Source organism: Chrysochloris asiatica, unplaced genomic scaffold, assembly GCF_000296735.1.
Source record: "Chrysochloris asiatica unplaced genomic scaffold, ChrAsi1.0 scaffold00053, whole genome shotgun sequence".
Classification (NCBI taxonomy): Eukaryota; Metazoa; Chordata; class Mammalia; order Afrosoricida; family Chrysochloridae; genus Chrysochloris; species Chrysochloris asiatica.
In genome coordinates, this window is record NW_006408571.1 from 12,141,874 (window position 1) to 12,167,375 (window position 25,502).

The following is a 25,502-nucleotide window of genomic DNA, read 5'->3' on the forward strand; positions in this document are numbered from 1 at the left end:
AAATTGTATGAGAATACTCCTCCCCCCCCACTTTCTTCTTCTGGTTGAGCTCTGATCATCCAGTTATTGAAGCCAGGACAAGTGGGTATTATCTGCAAGTGTGGGTGTTCTTATGCATATGCCCTCTCTTATCAGCTGGATGCTTCACTCTCCACTCTAGTCCTCTGTGGCTATGTCACTGACTCTGGGAGTTGTGGTTTTTAAGATATTAAAAATAAACCATGACCAGTCAGATACTGGCATGCAAGGCTGAAACAAGCATATGGAATGGCAGTCATTGCTATTAGATAAACTTGACTGAATTGTCAGCATAGCCCACTGGCAATACTTATACCTTCCTGTATCTCCTAAAGGAAGGGAGGGGTATAAGTGCTTGACAGGTATTGTTAGAGCAATCTGATGTTGCATAAAATCAGCAAGACTGCTGTTTTCATGTGAAATTTAAAAAATCATAAAAAAAAGAATAGGCTTAATGGTCATATAAAAACTGGCAGAACTCCAAAACTGTGGCCTTTGGTCACCTTTCAGGTTTGGATCTGAACTCATCCTCTTGGCTCAGTTTTCAGGCAAACAATATTTAGGGGGACAACAACGATAGTGAGTTATACACACAATAGAATTTCCAACCATTTGAGAATCAAAGGACAACATTCACCTATTGGTGAAATTCAGAAGAGTTGGGAAAGAAGGAAGAATGGAAATAAGAAACATAGGGAGAGAAAATAGGATGTTGTTGTTAGGTGCCATCGAGTTGGTACCGACTCATAGCAACTTAATGCACAGCAGAATGAAACACTGTCTGATCCTGGGCCAACCTCACTATTGTTCCCATGCTTGAGTCCATTGATGCTGCCACTTGGCCAGTCCATCTCGTTGGGGGTCTTCCTCTTTTTCTCTGACCCTCTACCTTACCAAACATGATATACTTCTCCAGCAACTGACAATATGTCCGAAGTATGAGAGATGATGTTTGGCCATCCTGGCCTCCAAGGAGTACTCTGGCTGCACTTCTTCCAAAATGGATCTATTGGTTCTTTTGGAAGCCCATGGTATTTTCAATATTCTCCTCCAACACAATAACTCAAAAGCATCAATTCTTCTATGGTCTTCCTTATTCATTGTCCAGCTTTCGCATGCATGTGAGGTTATTGAAAATACCATGGCTTGGGTCAGGCACATCTCATTTCTCAAGCTGAAGTCTTTGCTCTTTAACACTTTAAAAAGGTCTTGTGCAGCAGATTTGCCTAATGGAATCTGTTGTTTGATTTCTTGACTGCTGCTTCTTTGAGTGTTGATGGTTGATCCTAGAAGAATGAAGTCCTTGATAACTTCAATCTTTTCTCTATTGATAAGAATGTTGTTTATTGGTCCAGTGGTGAGGATTTTGTTTTCTTTACATTGAGATGCAATCCATACTGAATAAAGGCTGTGCTCTTTGATCTTCATCAGTAAATATTTTAAGTCTACTTCAGCAAGCAAGGTTGTATCATCTGCATATTGCAGGTTGATAACGAGTCTTCCTCCAATTCTCATGTCATGTTTTTCTTCATATAACCCAGCTTCTCAGATTATTTGCTCAGGATACAGATTGAATAAGTATGGTGAAAGAATACAACCATGTCGTACACGTTTCTTAATTTTAAACCATTCAATGTTCTCGTATTCTATTTGAACAACTGCCTCTTGGTCCAGGTACAGATTCCTCATGAGCATACTTAAGTATTCCGGAATACTCATACTTTGCAACGTTGTCCATAGCGTGTCATGATCCACACAATTGAAAGCCTTTGCGTAGTCAATAAAGCACAGGTAAACATCTTTGTGATAATCTCTGCTTTCAGCCAAGATCCATCAGGCATCAGCAATGATATCCCTTGTTCTATGGCCTGTTTCTGATTCTGGCTTAAACCTCTGGAAGTTCTCTGTTAATGTATGCTTGCAGCCATTTCTGTATTACCTTTAGTAAAACTTTATTCGCATGGGATATCAAAGAGATTGTCTGATGATTTCTGCACTCTGTTGGGTCACGTCACCTCTTTTGGAATAGGCACAAATACGGATCTCTTCCAATCAGTTGGCTAGATAGTTGCCTTCCAAATTTCTTGACATAGATGAGTGTGCCGCCTCACTTTCTTGAAAAATTTCAATTTTTATCCCATCAATTCCTGGTGCCTTGTTCTTTGCCATTTCTTTCAATGCACCTTGGACTTCCTCCTTCAATACCATTGGCTCTTTACCATATGCTACCTCTTGAAACATTAAACACTAAAGACTGAAGACCAGATGAGCTGGGGGTTGACATCAAGAACATCATACAGGAAGAAAGGAAAAAGTCATTAAGAAAATAAGAAAGAAGAAAAAGGTCAAAATGGATGTCAGAAGAGACATTGAAACTTGCTTTCCAGCATAGAGATGCTAAAGCAAATGAAAGAAATGAGCAGGTATAGCAGCTGAACAGAAAATATCAAAGACCAGCTCGAGAAGATAAAGCCAAATATTACAACAAAATGTGCAAATATCTTGAGTCAGAAAACCAAAAAGGAAGAACACGCTCAGCATTTCTCAAGCGGGGAGAACTGAATTAAAAATTCAAGGCTTGAGTTTTATTATTGAAGGATTCTCTGGACAAATCCATCAAAAGAAGATGGAAGGAATACACAGAGTCACTGTACCAAAAGGAAATGGTTGATGTTCATCTGTCTCAAGAGGTAGCATATGATCAAGAGCCAATGATACTGAAGGAAAATAGGATAATTGATGCTTATTGAGGGGATTGCAATCATTGGGATGAAACAAAGTGCATGATTTGTTGGATGTAAAATAGATGATCTACTTTGCAAACCTTCACTCAATGCAAAATAGAAAATTAAAAACTAATAACAACAAAAAAGACTGCTGCTCTCAGCATTTTGAGCTTTTGGTTTGATTTCTGAGCCATGATTTCCAAGACCAGCTTTTGATGTTGGATATACTTATTTAGTATAGAGTGTATGTTGTGTTATTTGCCGTGGAGTTGGTTCCGAGTCATAGCGACCCTGTACAGGGTTTCCAAGGCTGCAAATCTTTACAGGAGCAGAAAGCCTAATCTTTCTCTCATGGAACAGCTGGTAGTTTCGAACTGCTGACTTTGCGGTTTGCAGCCGATTCGTAATGACTTCGCTACCAGAGCTCTTTATAGTGTGTATAGAGTGAGTCCAATATGAGAGAGAAAATAAGGATCTGAATACTGAATTGTTATACCAAGGGAAACATGCAAGCTAAGTGTTTAGTGGTATCCCTAGAGGCAAAGAAGGTTGTGGACCACACTTCAGGGGTGACACTATCAGAAGGAATGACAACGTGTATTTTAGAAGTTGAAAACACCAAACCAACTTTAAACAATTTTTTTTTCTTTTCTGAGATATGGAAAAGGCATTTCTTTGCTTTTGCCCACAGAGTACCAGAATCTATTTATGATGTGTTGAAGCAGGTATTTGGTTTAGAGTTTTAATAGCTGTAGCAGTAGGATTTCAGAGAATTTCTGCATTGGAAAATTATAACAGGGAGCTTCTCTAAGAATCAGTACTAAAATTAAACCTATCTCATTCGAGAAAGAGAGACTTGTGGGTATTAATTCTGCACATGGCTTTGAGGTCACTGGGCTTAGCTTGCTCTTGTTCTCAAGATCCATACATATCTAAAGTAGAAGCTGATAAATTCTAAAGAGCTAAATAAAAATGAGATGTTGTGATTGACTGTGCTTGTTTCTCAGCCTTTGAAGACCCGGATAGTGCTGTTGATGACCGAGATAGTGATTATCGCAGTGAGACCAGCAATAGCATCCCACCTCCATACCACACGACATCCCAGCCCAATGCGTCTGTGCACCAGTTTCCTGTGCCGGTACAATTGCCACAGCAACTGCTGCTTCAAGGCAGTTCTCGAGAATCTTGCAATGACTCTATGCAAAGTTACGACCTCGATTATCCAGAGCGGCAGGCCCTCAGGTAGGTACTGGGAGCAAAGAACTTTCTCTCCCTAAGATGCAGGTCCCATGTATGAGTTGATAGCAGAGAGGTTTGGGAGCTTAGCCTGAGATGGTAGTGGAATGTAGCAGTATGATGGGCCAAGCCACAGTCATTTTGTGTAGAAGAGTAACTTTTTAAGAGTAACAGTCTTTTTTTCTCTTTCACACACTTTTTTTTTTTGTTTGTTTATTTTTACAACCCCCCTTTAGTATGGGTTCTTTCCCTTAGTCTTTTACAGTAGTGGTCCTATGCAGTATTTCTCTTTTTGTGACTGACTAATTTCACTCAACATAATGTCCTCAAGGTTCATCCATGTTATGCGATAGCTTGCAGCTTCCTTGTTGTTCTTCGAGGTAACATAGTATTCCATTGCTTTCACACTTTTATACTTTTCGATTTCCACAGGACTGTTTCATCTGTTGGTCATTTTCAACTAGTGAGGACGTGCACACCTGGGGTATAAGGCTAAATTAAACCTAGTGCCTATACCACCACCCAACCTAGTAATTCTGATAATCCTTTACCAAGAGTTTTTTAAAAATCACAGGTATTAGATGTTTGAACAATCCTTTCTGCCTAAATACTTCCCTGGGAACCTCAGAAGAAACCCAGTATGTTTTAATTTAATTTTATTAATTTCCAAAAATTATACAAAATATTTACATTTTCAGAAATTTTGAAGATAAAATTTAATATCAGTAAGGACCTTCTTGGAGCTCTGGTAGTGTAGTGGTTACGAATTGGGCTGCGAACCGCAAGGTCAGCAGTTCCAAATTACCAGCTGTTTCGTGGGAGAAAGATGAGGCGTTGTGCTCCCGTAAAGATTTACAGCCTTGGAAACCCTGTACAGGGTCACTATTAGTCAGAACCGACTCCACGGCACCTAACTACCACCACCAAAGACCTCCTACCCACATCTGCAGTGTTTCTATACTCTTGCATCTTTTCTTCTATTTCTTATGTATCCTTTCAGAGACTGTTGTCATATATTTAGAAGTATAAAAGTAAATACATACATCTTTGGTCTCCTCTTGTCCATCAACATAAAAATATGTTTTTTTTTTACTAAAAGAAAATTTGAAGGACTAGCATAATACAATCACTGCCAGTATTCCTGTCACCTAGCTTTATAGTTGTTAACATTTTGCCACATTTACTTGTCTCATTCTGTATTACGTATATATACACACGTATGCACAAACATTTTGTTTTTCTGAACCATTTGAAAGTAAGTTGCAGATAGCATATTACTTCATTGCAAAGTACTTTAGCATGTAACTCCTAAGAAAAAGGACTTTTTTCTATACAACCTTAATACTATGATCACACTCAAGAAATTTCATGATATAATGATATTAGGTAATATATACCTAAAATCAACCCAAACCCACTGCCATTGAGTCGAATCTAATGCATAGCAACCTTACGTAGGGTTTCTAAGACTATAAATCTTTACGGGACCACATAGCCTCATCTTCTCCCCTCAGAGTGGCTAATGTGTTTGAACTACTGGCCTTGCGGTTAGCCCATAGCACCACAGAGGCTCCTTATACATAGATCATATTTAAATTTTTCTAGTTGTTTCAACAATACTTTGTACATATATATATTTTTCTTTTTGATCCATGATTCAGTCAGGGATCATGATTTTCTGTTTCTTTAGTTTCTTTTAATATTACAAAATTCCTTCACATTTTTTTTTTTTTTTAATTCCAGTGCTTTACAGCACTGACATTTAAAAAAGGTCTAGGCCAGTTGTTTTAAGAATGTTCCTTAATTAATTTTTTTCTTCATATTTTAAGTCAGGTTAAACGTTTTTGGCAAAAACATGACATAAGTATTATTTCCTTCACAATGTATCAGGAAGCACATCATGGCACTTAGTCTAATTGATGATGTTTAGTTTGGTCTCTTGATTAAGGTGTTGCATGCCATATTTGTCTAATGTAAAGTTATATTTTCCACTTTGTAAGTAATAATTTCTGGGGTTATACCCTTGGTGGCACTGTAGGATAAGCACAGAACTGCTAACGGCAAAGTTGTTAGTTCAAAACCTACCCGCCGATCTGCAGGAGAAGCTAAAGCTTTACTCCTGTAAAGATTTACAGCCTTGGACACCTATTATAGGGTTGCTATGAGCCAGTATTGACTCGATGGCAGTGGGTTTAGTTTGCTTTTTGGCTTGGAGTTATACTTGCGATTGTGTCAATATCCCGTTTCCCCAACAATCTTTTACCCAGTGAGTTTGGTATCCATTGATGATGCTTTCCTGAGGCAATTATTTTATTGGTTGGAGGTTAGGGGGTTTTTTGTTGTTGTTTTAAGTGCATCATTCAAATTTAGCTCAAAGCTTTATTTCTAAAATTAACCATACCACAGAATGATTTGATTTATTTTGCCTACCTCATTAAATCACTACACTGGTGAATATTTATTCTGAGTCTCAGAGAGCCATGGATTTGCTTGACAGTTTCCTATCCTGATTTACTTTTTAACTCTGAGAATATTTGCAATGTAATTTTCTCCTATACCCACCATACCATTGAATTCTTATTTCTCGAACTCTGATTCTGAAAAGAAACACACCAGGAATCCTACTTATGTTGGTTCCTACTCCTTGCTGGTTTATTAATAACATATTTACATATTTTATTTATGTATTTTGGGTTGTTTGTAAATACAACCCCCCCTCCCCCCAATTATGGTGTCCCACTTTTCCTCTTTGAACTTTTGTACATAGTCTGTATTTCTAAGAATTAAATGTATACACCAAGCAGTAGTGGTAACATAGCACCTTAAAAGACTGTGTACTTTTCTATTTGGACAAATTAGGAAGGTCACCTGTCTAATATAGCTATTTACTTAAGCTGCTCAGCTTCGGCTCTTATAACCAGCAGGTTGTTGTTGTTGTTGTTTGTTGTTGTTGTTAAGTACCATCAAATTGGTTCCTACCCATAGCAACCCTGTATAGGGTTTCCAAGGAGCAGCTGGTGAACTTGTACCATTGACCTTGTGGTTCAAACTGACTTTGCAGCGCATTAACCCACAGCACCACACCAGGACTCCTATAACCAGTAGAGGGAAAGGTTTTCATTACACAGTGATTCTTAGTGTATGTAACCTTCACTCTTCACAAACAATAAATGAGATGTTTTAAATAATTTTCTGCTTTTGATAGTATAGTAAGGTTTGACTTCTATGAAACCAAGAATTATTTTATTATTATTATAAAAAAATAAAACATTTTACTGTATTCTTGGCTACATAACCTCAAATATAACTTTCAGCAAACTAGTAGCTTGGCTTCTTTTCAGATCCAAATTCACTAACAAATTTAGGCTTGTTTAAATCCCTAGATATGTTTTCACAGTATACTTTACTGTTTCTAAACTTTGGCACTACAAATGCATTCTAGATATTGATTAAACAAGTTTGTTTTGTTTTGCTTTTTAGAAAATAAAAAGATCCTAAAAAGTCACCATGACAAATGGTAGCCAGTAAATCATTTAAAAATTGTTATTGTAGCTGGTCTTTCTCAGATATTGGAAAAATTATTTGGCTACATTGTTATACTATTGATTTAAGCACGTAGATTTCTTTATCATATTTTTTAGCCTTTTTTTTTTTTTTAAAGAAAATGCACAGTTTTACTATTCTTGTCTTCTCATTGAACATGCACTAAGTCTTATAACTTGTGTCTTTCTTTTCCCTGTTTTTCCTTCTTTCTTTACCTTACTATCCTCCAATTTTATCTCTAATACCAGACAAGGTTTACAGGCTAAACATGATAAAATTAGGATTATCCCAATTTTCTCTTATGCTGACTATGAAGAGCAAGAAGGTATATATGAGGAAGTAGAAGGGAAAATATCTCAGGAGCTTTTAGAAAATAGTAATATAAACTTGAAGGAAGCAAAGATAAAAGAAATCAGAAATCTTTCAAAAACTGATAAATATTACAGCCAACAACAACCAAAGTATAAGAATTGGAAAAAGAGACAATATCAGAACCAACAAACAGAATTTTCTACTGTCCCTAATTTTAATCTTAAGCTGGATATATGATTTCTCCAGTTATCCTCAGCGATATAATATGATTGACATAAGAAAGAAAAGGAAATCTTTATACAGTCATTTCAGTGGCAGTGAAAGCAGTCAATATGATGATAGATCTAGAAGTAAACTAGCTCAAAATGTACATAGTCAAATACTGAAAATGATAACCTTTGCCACAGTAAAAATAAGAAAAATAATTACCCAGTTTTGGTTCCCTACAAAAATGAATTTGTGGTTAAGAGTGGCTTGTGGACCATTAAATTGGACAGTTATGATCATCATCTTTCCAGTTGTTTTAAGAGCTGTGAGACATCATCTGGTTCAAACCAGCATGTCACTAATTTTACTCCATTAGATATTCTTGAAGATTCTACTAGTAGTGTTTCTGATGAATTTCTGATTTCCCCTATTTCTGATAAGCAGGCTGGTTTACTGTCACCAACATGGTTTCCATCTAACATCTACCATATTGTGGATTTTCCTGAAGAAGCTAATGTAGCAAATCCCATATTCCCATTACAAAGGGTGAGTTGTGATGCAAACCTAGTTGGAAATATGTCCAGATGCTCCATAGAAAAGGTGACCCCTCCACTATAGAGGAATCCAAAGAAGCTTATATTGATACAAGGGATGAGCTTCAATGTTTAGTAGAAACAGTGTTAGAATATTTAGCAGAGAAGGAAAATAAGATTAATAGATTTGATTCCCTTTCAAAAATTCAGAAAACACATAAATACAATAATATTGTCGATAGCACAGAACAGAAAATGCCTTTAACCATTGTCAAGGATGACATATCTTTTCCTGAAATGAATGAGATGAAATATTCTGTTGGTTCTTTATTCAGTTCACTCACAGAAAAAGTGGATTTGGGTCCAACAACAACCTCTGTGGAAAAGCTGGTTAATTTTGTTTCAGAGGACACAGTAACTCTTAATCAAATGGAGACAGTTAATTTGGGATCTAAACGCAGCAGGAATTCAGTATTGGAGAAGGCTCTTCCTATGCAGTCTCTATCATCCTCTCATATAATTTGGCAGTAAGGATATTGACAAACCTAGCAAAACCCCTGAAAGTGAGCACACAGACAATAAAACTAGGAGTTTAAGTTTTAAGGATACAACTATTGGAAAGGACTCAGCTCCACAGAATCAGAGTTCTGTTATAAAATCTGTTCTCAAAATGCTAAATCCATTGAAAATATTTTCAGAAAAGGAGGAAACCAAAAACAATGGCCAGAACAAACCACTGGGAAAGGAATGCTTTGTTGGATATGTTTCTGCGTCAAATAAAAGGGAAGACACCTTTGGCAATCACAGTAGTAACATTATTTCTTTAGATAGGAATGATGATGAAACTACAAACTGGTCCCAGATGTCTACAAGTGAGGATTTGCTGTCTTCTGAAGTAGCCTATGAACCTTCAAGTAAGGAAGATAATATTGAGTCTGTTGGAAGGAAAACCCTATACAGATCTGTCTCTGTTGTCAGATCAACCAAAAATATGTGTCAAAGATAATCCAGGACTTGATTGTGTATTTGACAGTATAACTACAAATAAAGAGGCTTCTTCTAAGCCTTTAGAGGAAGACAAAGCTACTGGTGGTGATGATTTCCTTGAACCACTCAGAAAATTCTTTAGCCAGTTTTTCATCACTTCCCTTGAGACACATTGTTCAAAGGAAACTTTGCTAGAATCCCTGAAAATTCACCAGTTGGAGGAATATGCATTGGAAAGGGACTCTAAGAAAGATGGGCATTTGTTTTCATTCAGTGGAAAACTACGTATTCCAGTTTTCAGAGTTCTTAGTCATTCTGAAAAGCAACAGGATTTAAGATAGAAAGGGAACATTTTTTCTTTGTTTAAATTTCCTTTCACTGACAACCATACATCTGCCAATGACCAGAGGTTTTAGGGCTCAGCAGTAATCACTGATGAAGAGATTCCAAAAAGATGCCAAACAAAATTCAATAAAATCTAGTTCAGTTTCAAATATTCTAAATAATCTAGAGAAATTTGGTAATACAAAGCAATTTAATAAGAGTGACCCAAAAAGTCCTGAAGATACCAAACTTAATTTCGTAGTGTTTCACTCAGTTCTAAATGCTAATAACAATTTTTGGAAATTTGGGTTTAAAGAATTAAATCCAAGTGACTATACAACAGTGAAGAATTGTCAATGAGATGTCTTAAGCCATCCCTGGGATTGTGCCCAGAGAACATATAATTTCAGATTCTTCAGCAGGAAATAAGAAGTAACACCTGTAACATCTTTAACAATATTAGATTCTAAATTAGAATTATACAAGTAACACCTGTAACATCTTTAACACTATTAGATTCTTCATTAGAGTTTTCTTCTACCCTTTCAAAATCCACTTAGGTTAATGTATTCAGTGAAAACAAAGTTGTAGGTAAAGCTTCCAATGAAAGAAGCCAAGGAAGCCTGCTTTCTGGCCTGCTTAGGTGTCCTTCTCCTGAAAATTTTTCTTGTCAACAAGAATTAAGTTTGAAAAGTGATGATTACAAATTTGCTCTCTGTAACATTTAACTTGATATCAAATAGCAGTATGGCTGATTGCAAACCAGTTAAAGCAGAGTCCATGACTTTAGGTGTCATAAACAATTTGAGTGGCAATAAACATTTACTGGTGGATGAGGTCCCTGTTACATCATGCATGACTTTTGAAAACCAGAGGAACTATGTTGAAAAACAAGGAACTCTGACTTCATAAAAAGCTGCTTGCCTTTACCTAAAGCAGCATGTGAAAACATACCATTATGTGATACTTTGGTTGATCATTACCATTACTCTCCTATAAAGAAAAACCAGCTAAGTGAAATGCACTGTTCATTTTCCGAGAATGGTGAACTTCACTGTTCTCTAAATATTCAGCAGGACCTCTTACAGAATTCTTTGGCTAAGAGGATAATACCACACTGTATTTTTCAGGCAAAGCTACATGAAAATTCAAATAAGTTTAGTTCACCTATACTAAATACTAAAATTCTTAATAAATCAAACCACTGTCAGGCTTTTGAAGAGATGAACAATTCTTTATGTTTTGATTGGGACTCTGACATGAAAAATTTCTCTAAAAATTCCAGAGAACTTCAGCCAGTTTATTATATGTTGAGTCAAAATACATTTCCATCAGCTGATGTTTTCTTGTGGCCTGACTCAGAAAATCCAATAATAAATTTCTGCCAAAAAAATAAAAATGCAAATATCTTGGATTGGAGAACAAATCTAAACAGTGTCATGTGGTGTGACTTACCATATGAATCATTCGACCAGATAACATTTAATGAAGATTACTTATTAAGAGGTGATATGTGGGCAGCTAACTCATTATCTAGAGATTCTGGTCATCTTCCAATTAATGAGACTAAGAATACAGTAGAAGAATTTGCCATTGACTTAAGTTGTTCTTCAAATTATGAGACGACTACATGGCCCATAGTTGGTCAAGAATCACTAAGAATTGGTGAACGTTTTATTTTTTCAAGTTTTGCTTATGAGTATCAGGACTGGTTGTCATGTCTTGAAAATGGAGTATGGTGGCCATCTGAGGATGGGGATTATGGATATTTTATGTACCACGATGGTCAATATATGTATTCACTCCTCACTGATTCAACTGGACAATATGTATATTTGTTTACACCTTATTGCTTTTATCAAGAATATTTGGGTTGTGATTTACAGACAAATAATTTATCAAGCATTGTGTTGGATGACAACATTTCTGCTTGTAGTTTTAAAGTTCTTGACAAAGAAGATGAATTTTTGTGGTTTGCTGAAGAGGAACCAGTTGATGACCCTCTTGATTTATCTTTACTTTTGTCAATAAGTAAAAGACCAGGGTATCTAAATTTAGAAACCTTTTCACAAGTACTTGAACAGTCAAGTTTTGACCAGAGGGATCAGCTATTGGATTTTTCAGGCTATCATCCTCAAAGGTTTAAAGGAGATTTTGGGTCTTTCAAAGAAAAGTCATGTGGTTCTGAAGGCCTTGAAATGTATATTGGATTTGAGAAACCCCAAACTGTTAGTTATTATTATGTTTTAAGTAGAAAGCAAATGATAGAGAAGGATAATAATCAACCTTTAGCTAAGGATTCATCAGTTTACCTTTCTAATTTCTGTTGCCTCCAGTGTTCTGAAGAAGTTGTCTTTTTGGTTCAGCCTGAAAAAATGACCAAAGGCTCACATCATGCAGAAGTGATGTCATCAGTGAACAAAGTGACTTCATCATTTTCTACTTTGGGTATCATGGTTGGAAAGACTTTGAATTTTGATAAAAATGAATTCTGAGGGTCTTCTGTGATGCAGAAAATGGATCAGCAGTTAAAACTAGCAGAGCTCATAGATGATGGTTTTCACTCATTAGTGTCAACTAAGCAATTAGAGGGTCACTTCCAGAATGAGGAGAGAGATAGTATTCAATGTTCAATGACCAGAATTTACTAAAAATGTAAAGCAGGGATTCCCTTTAAAGAAAAGCATTCATGTGAAAAAGCAAAGTTTGTTAAAATCTGTTTCCCAGAAAAGTCAAGCAAATCTGCAGGCTAAATCAAGTATAGAAGATGGTGAAATCATTACAATGGACCCTGTTATAATTTCTCTTGCATTACAGAATAGTAGGGATGAACACAAGAATAGTGAGCTTTCCCAGGACTAGTCCTCCAAAGAGCCTGAAAAACAAGTACTTAAAAGTGCGTTGAAACTCTTTGGCCGGGGTGAAGACTCTTTAGTAAGTACGGTAGCAAATGAAAACCAGGCATCTGGATTTCTGAACCTACTGAAAACCCAGGTGAATAAAGAGGGATTGCCAAACTTGGAAAAGAATAGTAATAAAAATGGAAAGATATCTTTTCAGGAAAAGAAAGAATCTTCTGGTGTTTCAGCATTTTTTGGCAGCTTTGGGGCTTTATTAGAAACCAATATATCCTCTATGCAGACAACTGAACATATGTCTGTTTCTTTGATGAATAACAGAGGAGGTTGGATCAAATCTTAATTCTGTACTCATAACTAGCCAGGATATTGGGAATTTTCCTACTGTACCTTTATCCTCTAAAGGGAAGGTAAAAGTTAGACAGCTCAACAAGCCGACTACTGTTGATGACAGTGGGCTAAAGGAACCACCATCAATGGAGAACTTAACTAATAATTTGACTGGTAAAGAGGTACCCTTCAGAGACCACTTAATCTAGCAGTCACCAAATTCATTTTTTTCAGCAAGTTGTCTCAATGAGTCTTCCAGAGATTCTTCAGTAGAAATTAATGGTGTTTCTGCAGTGAAAGAAGTTTTAAGAAGTAATAGAATATCTTTTGACATTCTGAGTAGAAGAAATTCAAATGAACAAGAAAATCATATTCTTGACAAAGGTGGGAGTTTTACAACTGCCAAAACATCTCCATCTGAACCAGAGTTGCCAACCAGAAAGCGTGTGTTTTCTTTCCTGATTGGATCTGAGACATCTGAGAACAGAACCCCTGCTTCCTTCCCAAGAGCCAGATCTCAAGCAGAAGGGTTATTCACAATTCCTTCCTTTTTTTCTACTACCAGCTCAAGAAGCAAGAAGGATGTTTCTCATAATAGTTCTATTTTTAGTTTCTTCAGCTTGTCCTTGAATGAAAGGCAGCAGACTTATGGGGGAAAAACAAAGTCTTTCAACTGTTCCTCCAGTGACTTCCAGCCATATAAGAAGCCAAGTGATTTTATAGATATTGGTGCAATGACTAGAGAAAATTTCAATGGCAGTAATGAGAGCATAGCCCAGGAGGTTGTTCTTGCCCAGCAAATAGCTCCTAGTGTTTCCAGTAGCAACACCATTGAGATGTAGTCCCTCACAGATGAACTCAGCATAAAGAAGAATTATCAGAAAAAACAGAGTTCTGGTAATGGCCTAGGGACATCTTTAGCAGATTTTAAGAGGACTCAGTTGCAAAAAGACAGTGGTCCTCCTTTACTATTATTTCAGGCACTGACTGAAACACTCCTCAGTGGCCCTGAGACCTTTGGAGTATCTCCCCAAGAAGAAGAGGCTCACAACCAGGACACCTTTCCTAATAACTCATCTATTAAGTCTTGGTCACATGATAGTGATTTAATTGAAAAACTGAACAATTTAGACACTTGTATTAAGCATCACCAAAATGAAAAATTTACTAGTAGCCCATTGAACTTGCCTTTAGAAAAGACCCCTGATGAGGTATTACCATAGGTTCTAGAGCCAGCCTCTTCCTCTACTGAGCCAGGGTGTACCGGGCACCTCCAGAGTCAAGATGCCAATAAAAAAGAAGATAAATCAGTGTTAGGTTCTTCAGCAGAAATACTTTCAAGGTTTGTGAATAAAGTGAAATCTTTGTCCGGGTCCTTAATCAAATCACCTAAAACTTTTATCTGGACTTTTCTCTTCTAAACTGCCATAGAAAAAGTCTTTTTCTCCTCTTTCTTCTGGTACATCATCTCAACCTCTCATGGGTGAGTTATTTGGAATTTTCAAAAGTTTCAAACCAGAGATAAACAAGAATGGTGTATTCCACCTATATCTTGGCTTCAAGATGGTTGTTCCAGCGATGCTCTAGTATCAGTTCCTCCAGAAAGTTTGTGGAGAGAAGCTACCTCTGCAATGCTCAGTTCAGAATCTACTTTCAGTGACTCTAGAGTGACTATAGTTAGAGCAAAATCAGACTTGGATACCTTGACAGATGATCCTAAACTAACAACTCGAAAGGAAAGCAATAATATTCTTGAAACTCTCCCTGAAAACATTCCAGAATCCCAAGATTCTGGAACAATTGGTGCTGTATCATCTGTCTCTGGGGATGATACTGTGCAAAGAGTATTGTCTCTGAGTGATGAAGGAGACATGGGGCAATTGCAGGGTACAGACACAGAAGCATCATTGGAATCAGAGCTAATACAGTTGCACCCAGAGCCTATTTGTATTGCCAAAGAGCATCCACCCCCAATTCAGGCTTTTATTCATTTTGAGCCAGAGCCAGTTATACAATCTGTCTCCACAAATCAAGACATCTTGGATCTGTATGCAGCCAATTTATCAGAAACCAATACAACACTGTTTGAGACAGTTGTCAGCCACAGCACCATACTGGAAACTCAAGGGTGAGTTTCTCACCCTTTAATGGAGGACCATGTATTTTGTGCCAGAAAAAGTTCTGGGATACTTAATGTCCAGAAAGATTCATCTATAATCCCCCAGGAAAGAGTACAGTCAAGACCTCTATTTGAAATCCCAAATGTGAACAGTTGGCCAAAGCTCCGTTTTCCATTCTCTGCTACTGACCATGGGAAACCACTGAGCTCTTTCTTTTCTTCACCTTCCCCTTCTGGCAGTAGAACAGCAGAGACTGGCTTAATGTCCAGTTTTAAGAAGTTGTCAACTCTATTTCAGGAAAGTAGTGAGAGAAATGGGAGTGTACTGGCAAATGATCTCAAACTAGGATTTGGAAAGTTAGATCTTTCGTTTTTGTGGCCAAAAGAGAACAAAGGGTGCCCTGAACAACTGCCTACAGCAATCTCCCCTCTAGTTTTGGTTATCAGCAATGGTCAAGCCCTTAACTCCAGTGAGGCTAATAAGACTTTGGAGCCTTCTCATATATATACAGGGCCAGTGTTGAGACAGCTAATGCTTACATTGAGCCCTTGGGAACCTCTGAGCACCTGAAGACCAGACCAAGTGTGTGTGCCCATGGACTTTCAGGGCCTGAAGAAATGGAAAATCAGCAGGAAGCCCCAGCATCTAGAGAACACTTGGGTACCACAGCCAGCAAACTCTCTGGCCCCACATATTCTTCAGAGAAACATGAGGAACAGTGTTGCTCTGTCTCTGAGCTACTTTACCAACCAGAAAAACAAGATGAGGAGGCAGTGCTTGGTAGCACTGATTCTGTTTCAGATGTTTACCAGCCATTTACTCTGAATGACTTCAAGGAGCCAAAGATCATCAAAAGGCCTGTTCTCAACTGAGGCATCATAAATAGTTAAGGAATTTACCATATATGATACAACTGAGTTTGTGGTAGACTAATCATAGCCTGCACTTTACCCTGCCTGTGTCTTTCCTAGCATCAGAGCTTCATGTTAATTAGGGGTTAGTAAGAAATGGTGTGTCTCCTTTTCTCTAGTGTCAAGGGTAATTTATTTATTGGAACAAGGAGCTTCCTGCTTAAAGGCAGAACTGGACTGTAAGATTTACTCACCCTGGTTTGCTCTACCTTGTATAATACACAAGATGTAGAAGGGAGAGTAGAAAGGCCGTGAGTAACTGAGTGGTATATATTAACTGTAACCACATGATAGATGCTTCCTTGGGCCTTAGTAATAGATGGGGACAGACCTTCTACCTGACTTTTCCAAGTCTTCTAAAGTACTTCCACCAGTGGCAATAAGAGTTTTAAGTAAAGTACAAAAGATGGTTTGGGATAATCTATATTGCATATCTACATGGATTTGCGTAGCTTCTTCCAGTGTATCACTCTCTGCCTGTATCACCTTTGAGATTAGAATTTGATTAGTGCTTTAGGTAAAGCCTTACATAAGGAGCTTAGAGTTGTCCTTTGCTGTATTCCTTCAGTATGGAACACTGTTCAGGGACCATCTGCAAAGGGTACTATTATGTCCTCAAAGAAGTGTACTTTAAGAATGCTACACTTTGACCTCAGGTCCAAACCTGTCCAAAGGGGTCAATGATTTTAGAGATCTTGTGCATGAGTGTATGTATGTGTGAGAGAGAATATAAATTAATGTGTGTATGTATGTTGGTAACCATGACCTGGTACCTATTCTGCTACCATGGCATAGAGGATCAGATATTGGCCTGAAAATGCCAGATAAATAGGATGAAGCATGAGGGACATCTCACTGGAAAACAGCAATGAAATTTTCTTGATTTGGAAAAGGATAAACATAAGCCCTTGAGGATAAGGCAAGGAAATTCCTTATCCGTATGCATGAAGGCTTTCCAGCAGAATACCAGGAATGAAATGAGGGCCCCTGACTTGGGATTGAAATATCCAAATAGACTTGAGTATGTCTTTGCAGATCATTGCCAAGTCCCACTGTCTTAATAGGACTAAATCTTTCAGATAGGGCTGAGGAGTATACAACTCAAGGGAGTAACTTCTGGTGACTCTTTTTCTGTCTACTAGTCTCCCCTTCTTACCACCGTTCACTGCCCTTTGCTCTGCTACTACATTATCTCTGTGGAGCCCTGATGCCATAGTGGGTTACTCATTGTGCTGCTAACCACAAGGTTAGTAGTTCAAATCCACCAGCGACTCCATGGGAGAAAGATGAGGCTCTCTGTTCCCACAAAGATTTACAGCCTCGGAAAACCTATACAGGGTCGCTGTGAGTTGGGACTGATTTGACAGCATACAACCACCACCACCATCACTGCTGTCTTTCATAGTAGAGAAAAGGATTTCCTTTGTGAGCATGAAAATTCAAGTAGTTGAGATAGGTTTGGGTTGGCTTTCTTCAGTTACAGTGCAGAAGTACTAATACATAACTCATATCCCGAAGTTGAATTTGTCCTCTTTATCTTGAACTGAATGATGCCCTGAGAACAACTCAATTATAGATGTGCAAGTCCATCTTTGAAACACTCCTGGTGCTACCAGGCTATCACTCTAGTATTCACATAGGTGAGACCACCACCCTCTGGAATTTCTTGATCCTGGTCTCCATCTCCCAATGACTTCCATTATCTCATGCTGCAGATGACTGAGAGATAATGAAAAGACCATGTCTACTCTCTGGGGAGAATGGGAGTAGTGTTTATTCACTCCCTTTTACTATGTGGAAATTAGAAAATTTTAATCATAGCTACTGCACAAGTTCCTCTAGAAAACCTGAAGTAGACAGGTGGTTTTAATACTTATTGATCCTGCTCACATGAAGATAAAATATTCTTCAAAGTGAAGTGAGACTGAGATTAAATGCTATTGGAAAACCCAGCATGTTGTGTTTTTTCCTGTTGTGGTTCTGCTGACTAGAGACTAGTTATGCTAGATTGTGACATTTGCTCCTCTTCCCAAGCACCTACTATTTGTGAGCCTTGATCCTTGCCACGGATATATTTTTTTAACTTTATTCATACCTTTGCCTTAATACCAGGTTTGCATTTACTTATTTATCTGTCTTCTTTCATTCTCACAGCCCCACCAGTAGTAGTAGGTATGGCTCTTCCTGTAATGTGAGTCAAGGAAGCTCTCAGCTGAGTGAACTAGACCAGTATCATGAACAAGATGATGACCATCGGGAGAGGGACTCAATTCATTCCTGCCACAGCTCTGGAAGCTTCTCTAGAGATGGCCAAGCAGGTTTTGGAGAACAAGAGAAAGTCTTGCAGGTGACAGATGAAACAGAGAAGGGGAAAGCATGTGAACCCAAGGAGATTAAACAGGATGGTACAGCCCATTCTCTCCCACATCTGGTGCTACACAAAGAAGACATCTTAGGTCCCCAGGAGAGGTAAGTGATGGCTGCCTTGAGAAGCTCCCCAGACTTCCCTTTGGAAAGTATCTGCCCTGTGATGTTGCTGAGTATTAGTACTTTTCAGTGGTTTCCTTACAGCTGAGTGGAATAAGACACTCAGCTCTGCACTGCTTGCAGTTGGTACCCATAAGGAAAAATTACAACTTGCGGTTCGAAACTATCAGCCGCTCCGCGGGAGAAAGATGAGGCTTTCTACTCCCGTAAAGATTTACACCCTCGGAAACCCTGTACAGGGTCGCTATGGGTCGGAACTGACTCGACGGCACTTAACAACAACAACATAATAAAGCTTATTACAGAGTTTCAGTGTTATTATTATTGAGCTAAATTGATCAGTTGAATATCCGACAAGTTGGGATGCAGTAGGGTTTCTCAACTTTGGCCCTATTGACATTTGGGCCAGATAATTTTTTTTTTGTGGGGAGCAAAATATCACTGTAGGATTTTATTAGTATCGTTGACTTCTATCCACCAGATGTTAGCACCTCCTTTGTTGGTAACAATCAAATATGTCTTCAGACATTGTCAAATGTCTCCTGAGGGACAGAGTTGCCTCTAATTGGAGTACAGATTGGGATGACAGATTCTCAAATTTCAAGGCCTATGAATAAAGCCTCTCACTAAAAGACTAGAGCAGTTAATGCTGTTGCTTGCTTGCTATATTATGATTGGTGCTTCTACTCACCCCTAGATTAATTGCTGGACCACATACCTTTCTGGTGGTGTATATTTTTTTTCTCTTTTCTTTTCCTGATTTTTGGTCATTTCTCATGACTCATCTAATAGACAATATATTAGGAGTCTGAGCTCTAGGCCAGCCTTCCCACTGGGTTAGTGACCCACTGGAAGAGTGGCTCTTCACAGACCTTAGACTTGGTGGATACTCTTGTCAGTGGCAGAGGTTTTGGTAGAGCAGCAGAAATGCCCAATTAGAGTACTCTTTCTTCTCTTCTGGTTAGGTCTCTTCGGTTCTAGCTGTGTGAATAAGTACTGGTTCTACCTTAGCCAGAAGTGCCCACAAATGTTTTAGAATAACTGATGAAGTTAGATGCTATCAGATGCTAGCATTTATTTTACATGGTGTGGTGCTGTAGGATCAGTGCTGGACTGTGAACCACAAGGTCACCAGTTCAAATCTACCAGCTGTTCCTCGGAAACCTTCTATAAGGTTATGAGTTAGAATATACTCAGTGGCACTTAACAACAACAACTACAAATGGTAGACACTTATCTGCTGCCTTGGCTGTAGGCCTCCATGGGAGAAAGAATTAGCTACTGTTCTACAGTTAAGAACCTGGATGATGACTTATTTTGTCTCAAAGGTATTTTTTTCACTGAGGTTGTTGTTGAGACAGCTTAAGGTACAAATTCAGGGTAGGAAAAAGACAATATTTATTTTCTAGTACTTTTCATGTAGTCTAGGAATTGGTAAGTCTTGGTGAAACAGGGAAAGTTTGTAAGAGCAAATTCTGCCATAGGATGCTGTGCAGAACTCTCAAAGGAGGCTGGTAGTTTTGAGAGGTAGAGTAAGAGGGTTGAAAGGCTCACTTCATACCTCTTCATAGTTCCAGCAATTAGACATTGACCGAGAGCCCTTTCACTTGCTTATGTTGTCCTGGTCCCTGACTGTCCCAGTGAACTACCTCATTGGACAAATGAAGTCTGGCAGGCAGGGGAGGAAGAGAGGGAACAGATGAAAAGCTAAAGTGAGTTGTCATTTTAGAGTAGAATGTTCTCATTTTGAGAATTTACATTTAGCTCTTGGCATCAGTGCAAACCATTTTATTTTAGATATTTGGCCATCCTACCTTGAGCACTATCACCTTGTAGCCTTAGCTAGGTTCAGTGTCAGATTATCCAATAAGCAAGTTAAATGTGACTTAACTGTTCTTAATATTCTGTAGTGAACAATTTCACTTTATATATATATATATATATATACATACATACATACACAACATCAAGGATTCTGCTTCTAGATATGGTTGGCATATGCCTGTCTCCTAACCCATACCACCTTCCTATAGAATCAAAGCCTATTTTCAAATGTATAATTGAGGGGCCAAGTATCCAGTAAGCAATGTAAGCATGGGCTTACTTATTAATCTGTAATGGATAATTTGAAATAGTTGACTATGTGAAAAACTCAAGTGAAATTGTTCACTACAGATTAGTAAGTAAGCACAATTAATCTCATGCTTATCTTGCTTATTGGGTAATCTGCCCCTTGCTATTTTGTTTTTTAATGTTGTGAATCATGTAATAGGATGAAGTTTTACATTCATCCTATCGTAACCTTGCTATTGTTAAGGAACTTTTTTTCTTTATTACAAGTTTTCCTGAGGAGAATGCATCTTCACCATTTACCCAAGCTAGAGCACATTGGATCCGAGCAGTTACCAAGGTTCGACTCCAGCTACAAGAGGTAGGATAACCACAACATATAACCACAATGTTGTTGTTCTAACACTAATTGGGACAATTTTTCCTTTGAAATTGGGAGACATATGGTGTCAGAGAAGCAGGCAGTGATCAGTAATCTTGTTATTAGAACTTCTGGGAGTGATTTCAGCCCAGAACCTGAGAGATGGCAGACTGTTGGCTTTCGTTTATTCTTTGCTGATTATTGAAATTAAATAGACTAGTGGGTTAAGAACCTGAAGGGCAAGTGCGATGCTTATTTTCAGTACTGTTTTTACCTTGAGTTGCTATATAGAGGACTATTTTAAGACTTCTTAAGGTTAGTTGTTGTCTGACTTGTCTAGCCAGTTCAGGTACTATTGACTGACCTATTATTAGAGGCCAGAAACTGTTCAGAAGTTTCTCTGGACTTCCCTAATTTAATTCCCAAAGTATCAGCATATTGAGATCTGAAACACTGAGAAAATTTTAAAGCACAGATTAAGTATGTTTCGTTCTCATTATTATAAATATGAAGTGTCCTTATCTGTATGTCAGTAGGAATAGGCAGTCTTCAGGCAGGTAGTCATCATTTTAGTTGATAACAAGTGGTTCTCAGTAATACAATACCTGGCAGATATTAAAAACTGCAGGCATGCTCACATGTACAAACACACACTTTAAAAATAATTTATTTTGAAATGATTTCAAATTTAGGGAGAAGTTGTAAAACAGTAGCACCAAGAATTCCCATATACCACTCAACTGGAAGCTTCAGCTATTTCACTGCATTCACTTCATCATCCTCTCCTCAGTAAGATCAGTCTTTTCCTGAACCATATGAGAGAAGGTTGCAGACATAATGCATCCCTACATAATAGATGTAATCTATCATCTCTACATGCTTCTGTTGTATTTTCCCCAAATTAAAGGCTATTTTCCTATATAACCACAATTGCTGTTGTTGAGTGCCATCAAGTTGGTTCCAACTCATAGCAATCCTGTATAGGGTTTTTGAGAATCAGCTAGTGGGTTTGAACTGTCAGCCTTGCAGTTAGCAGTCCTGTGCTTAACCTACAGTGCCACATCAGGACACATATAACCACAATGTTGTTGTTTTTAAGTGCCATTGAGTTGCTTTCAACTCATAGCGACCCTGTGTAGAGTTTCCAAGGAGTGGCTGGCAGAACCACTGATCTGTGGTTAACAATCCAGTGCTTATCCTACAGCACCAGGACTCCTATAACCATAACATAACCATCCAAATTAGGAAACCAACAATGATGCAGCATTGTCATCCAGACCCCATGTAAATTTTGCCAACTCTTCCAACAACGTCTGTTTTTCCTTTCCTGTCCAGGATCTAGTCCAGGATGACACATTGCTTCTAGTTGTTAGGTCTCTTTAGTCTCTTCCAATCTGAAACAGATCCTCAGTCTTTTCCTGTCTTTCCTGTCTTTGACAGTTTTGAAGAGTTCAAGTTTTTCATTTTGTAACATGCTCTTTAATCTGGGTCATAAAATGTTTTCTCATTTCTAGTCTCAGGCCATCCATGCTTTCCTGATAGGAATTACACAGAAACAATGCTGTGCTCTTTTCAGTGCACTGCCGCCGAAAGTACATTCTGTCAACCCGTTCTACCCCTTATTATGTGGTCCCATCACTTATAACCTTAATCAGCTGTTCAAGTTTGTATCAGTCAGGTTTTTCTCCTTGTCATCAAGAACTGTTTTCTTTTTCTTGGAATTTTTTATTGTGAATTGAGTCAAGGTTTACAGAGTGGATCATCAGTTTCACATTAAACAAATCATATGCTTTGTTTCATCTCAGTGATTGCAGTCCCACTTCTTCCCTCTGGTTCTTATTGCCATTCCATACTCCTACTCAACCCGTCTCAACTTTGTTCATAGGTAAATGTTGCCCTATTTATCTTGAATGGTTGACCATTCCATGGTAAGCATACCTTACTAGTGTTGTTGCCCCCCTATATATACTTACATACCACCTTGCTGAAAATTGAGTTAAGACGGTGAGTTCTGTTCTAAACCTGAAAGGTGATCAAAGGCCATAGTCTTGTATTCCTCTAATTACTTTCTGACCAGTAAGCCTGGCCTTTTAAATACAATGTTGAGTTTTGTTCTACATTTCCCCCTACTTTATCTGGGACCTTCTAATGTGATCCCTTTCAGAGCAGTTGGTAGTGCTAGCTGGGTAACATCTAGTTTTTCTGGTCTCAGAGTTGTGGAGACTGATGTTCAGGTGTTCCATTAGTCCATTGGACTAATTGATTCCAAACATCTCAGTTTTCATTAATCTTCTTCCTTCCGCACATGGCGATACCAATAGTTGCACCTTAGATGGCTGCTTATGAGTTTTTACGGTCCCAGTCACTATCACCAAAGTAGGGTATTGAACATTATTGTGGACTATGTAATGCCACTTGACCATGATGTCTTCTATGACTATTGTCCTGAGCCCCCAGGTCCAGCAACTTGTTGCCTCAAGGCGTTTGGTAATGTTTAAGAAGTTTTCATCCTTTTGTCCTCTGTATGCTTCACCACATTCATAGATGTGTTTGCAGCAAAGGTAAATGCCTATGTACAAATATCCTTGAGAAGTATTTTTGTGGTGAGATATTCTGAGACTATGTCAATATTTTGTTCCTCATCAAATCTCAGCCCACTAGCTAAGCTTCCATTGATGGCTCCTGCTTGAATCTACCACCACTATAATAGTTGCCAAATGGTAACTTTTATTTCTATTATCATTTCTAAATTAATTAGTTGGAATTCTGCTATAAAGAAGAGATTTCCTTTCCCTTCATTAATTAATTTATATTAATATGGACTCAGGAATATCTTGTTTATTACATGAGTAGTAGTTCATTATTATCATTACTTATTTTGATGCTCAATTTGTTCAAGCTTCATATAAGCACTCTTTTTTTAGAAAAACATTTTTATTATAAATTGAATGAAGCTTTAAAGAGATCATCAGTTTTACATTTAAAAAATCATATATTTTGTTCAATCTTAATGACTGCGTTCCTTTACATGCAATAACAGATACCCCTTCCTTCCTGTGATTCCTGTTTACATTCTACTCTCCTTCTCATCTTTGTTCTTAGGTAAATGTTGCCCTTTTGATTTTGAGTGACTGACCATTCCATGGTGGGCATAACCTTACTATTGTTATTGTTCCTCGTACATACCTATCATTCCCCCACTATATACCTACTCTTGTGCCATACTTATTCAGTCTGTATGCTGAGCAAAGAATCTGGGAATCTGGGTTATATGAAGAAGAACATGGTATCAGGATTAGAGGAAGACTCATGAACAACCTGCACTATGTAGATGATACAACCTTGCTTCTGAAAGTGAAGAGGACTTAAAATACCGATGAAGATCAAATACCTCAGTCTTCCATATGGGTTGCACCTCAGTGTGAAGAAAACAGAAATCTCCTCACCACTGGACCAATGAATGACATCAAAATAAATGGAGAAAATATTAAAGATGTCAGAGACTACAGTTTGCTCAGATCAACCAGCAACACTCATGGAAGCAGCAGTCAAGAAATCAAACAACATATTGCATTAGGCAAATCTGTTGCATAACACCTCTTTTAAGTGTTCAAGAACAAAGATGTCAGTTTGAGGACTAAGGTGAGCCTGACCCAAGTCATGGTATGATCTTCAGTAGCTTCATGTGCATGTGGAAGTTGAACATTGTATAAGGAAGACTGTAGAAGAACTGATACATTTGAGTTATGGTGTTGGAAGAGAATATTAAAAGTACCATGGACTGCCAAAAGAACAAACAAATCTGTGTTAGAAGAAGTACAGCTAGAATACTCCTTACATGTCAGGAAGGTGAGACTTCATTTCTCATACTTTGACTATATTATCAGGAAGGATCGTTCCCTGGAGAAGAACATCATGCTTGGTAAAGTAGACGGTCAGTGAAAAAGAGGAAGACCTCTAATGAGATGGATTGGCACAGTGGCAGCAGCAGCAATGATCTCCAAGGTAGCAATGATTGTGAAGTTGGCAGTGGACTGGGCAATGTTTCATTCTATTGTGCATAAAATCACTATAAGTCAGTACCGACTCAATAGCACCTAACATCAACAACAATATGCCTATCTACTGCTTGGCTAAATATTGGGCTGTGAGGATGAATTCCATTGTAGACCTAAAGGGTGATCGAGGGCCATAGTCTCAGGTTCCTCCAGTCTCTTTCTGACCAGTATGCCATCATTTTTTTCTTTCTTTCTGTTTTTTTTAGTTAAAATTTTGAGTTTTGTTCTACATTTTCTCCCACTCTTTCCGGGACCTTCTAATGTGATTCATTTCAGAGCAGTTGGTAGTTCTTCTAGTCTCAGGTCATGGAGATTGATGTTATGTGTTCCATTCGTCCACTGGACTAGTTGATTTCAAGCATCTTTAATAATTTTTATGACTCTTTTGCTTCTGCACATGGAGAGACCAGTAGTTACACCT

General features: G+C 38.0%; 1 protein-coding gene across 2 annotated transcripts in view; it reads left to right on the forward strand.

Moving 5' to 3' along the window:
* Window positions 1-25,502, forward strand: part of UNC13B (unc-13 homolog B (C. elegans)) — a 224,666-nt gene that overhangs the window by 104,576 nt on the left and 94,588 nt on the right. For both annotated transcript variants that reach the window (XM_006863075.1, XM_006863074.1), the window contains exons 8-10: window positions 3,752-3,986; window positions 18,260-18,574; window positions 20,933-21,023. In XM_006863075.1, the coding sequence (XP_006863137.1) occupies window positions 3,752-3,986; window positions 18,260-18,574; window positions 20,933-21,023 (641 nt within the window). The remainder of the gene's footprint in view (window positions 1-3,751; window positions 3,987-18,259; window positions 18,575-20,932; window positions 21,024-25,502) is intronic.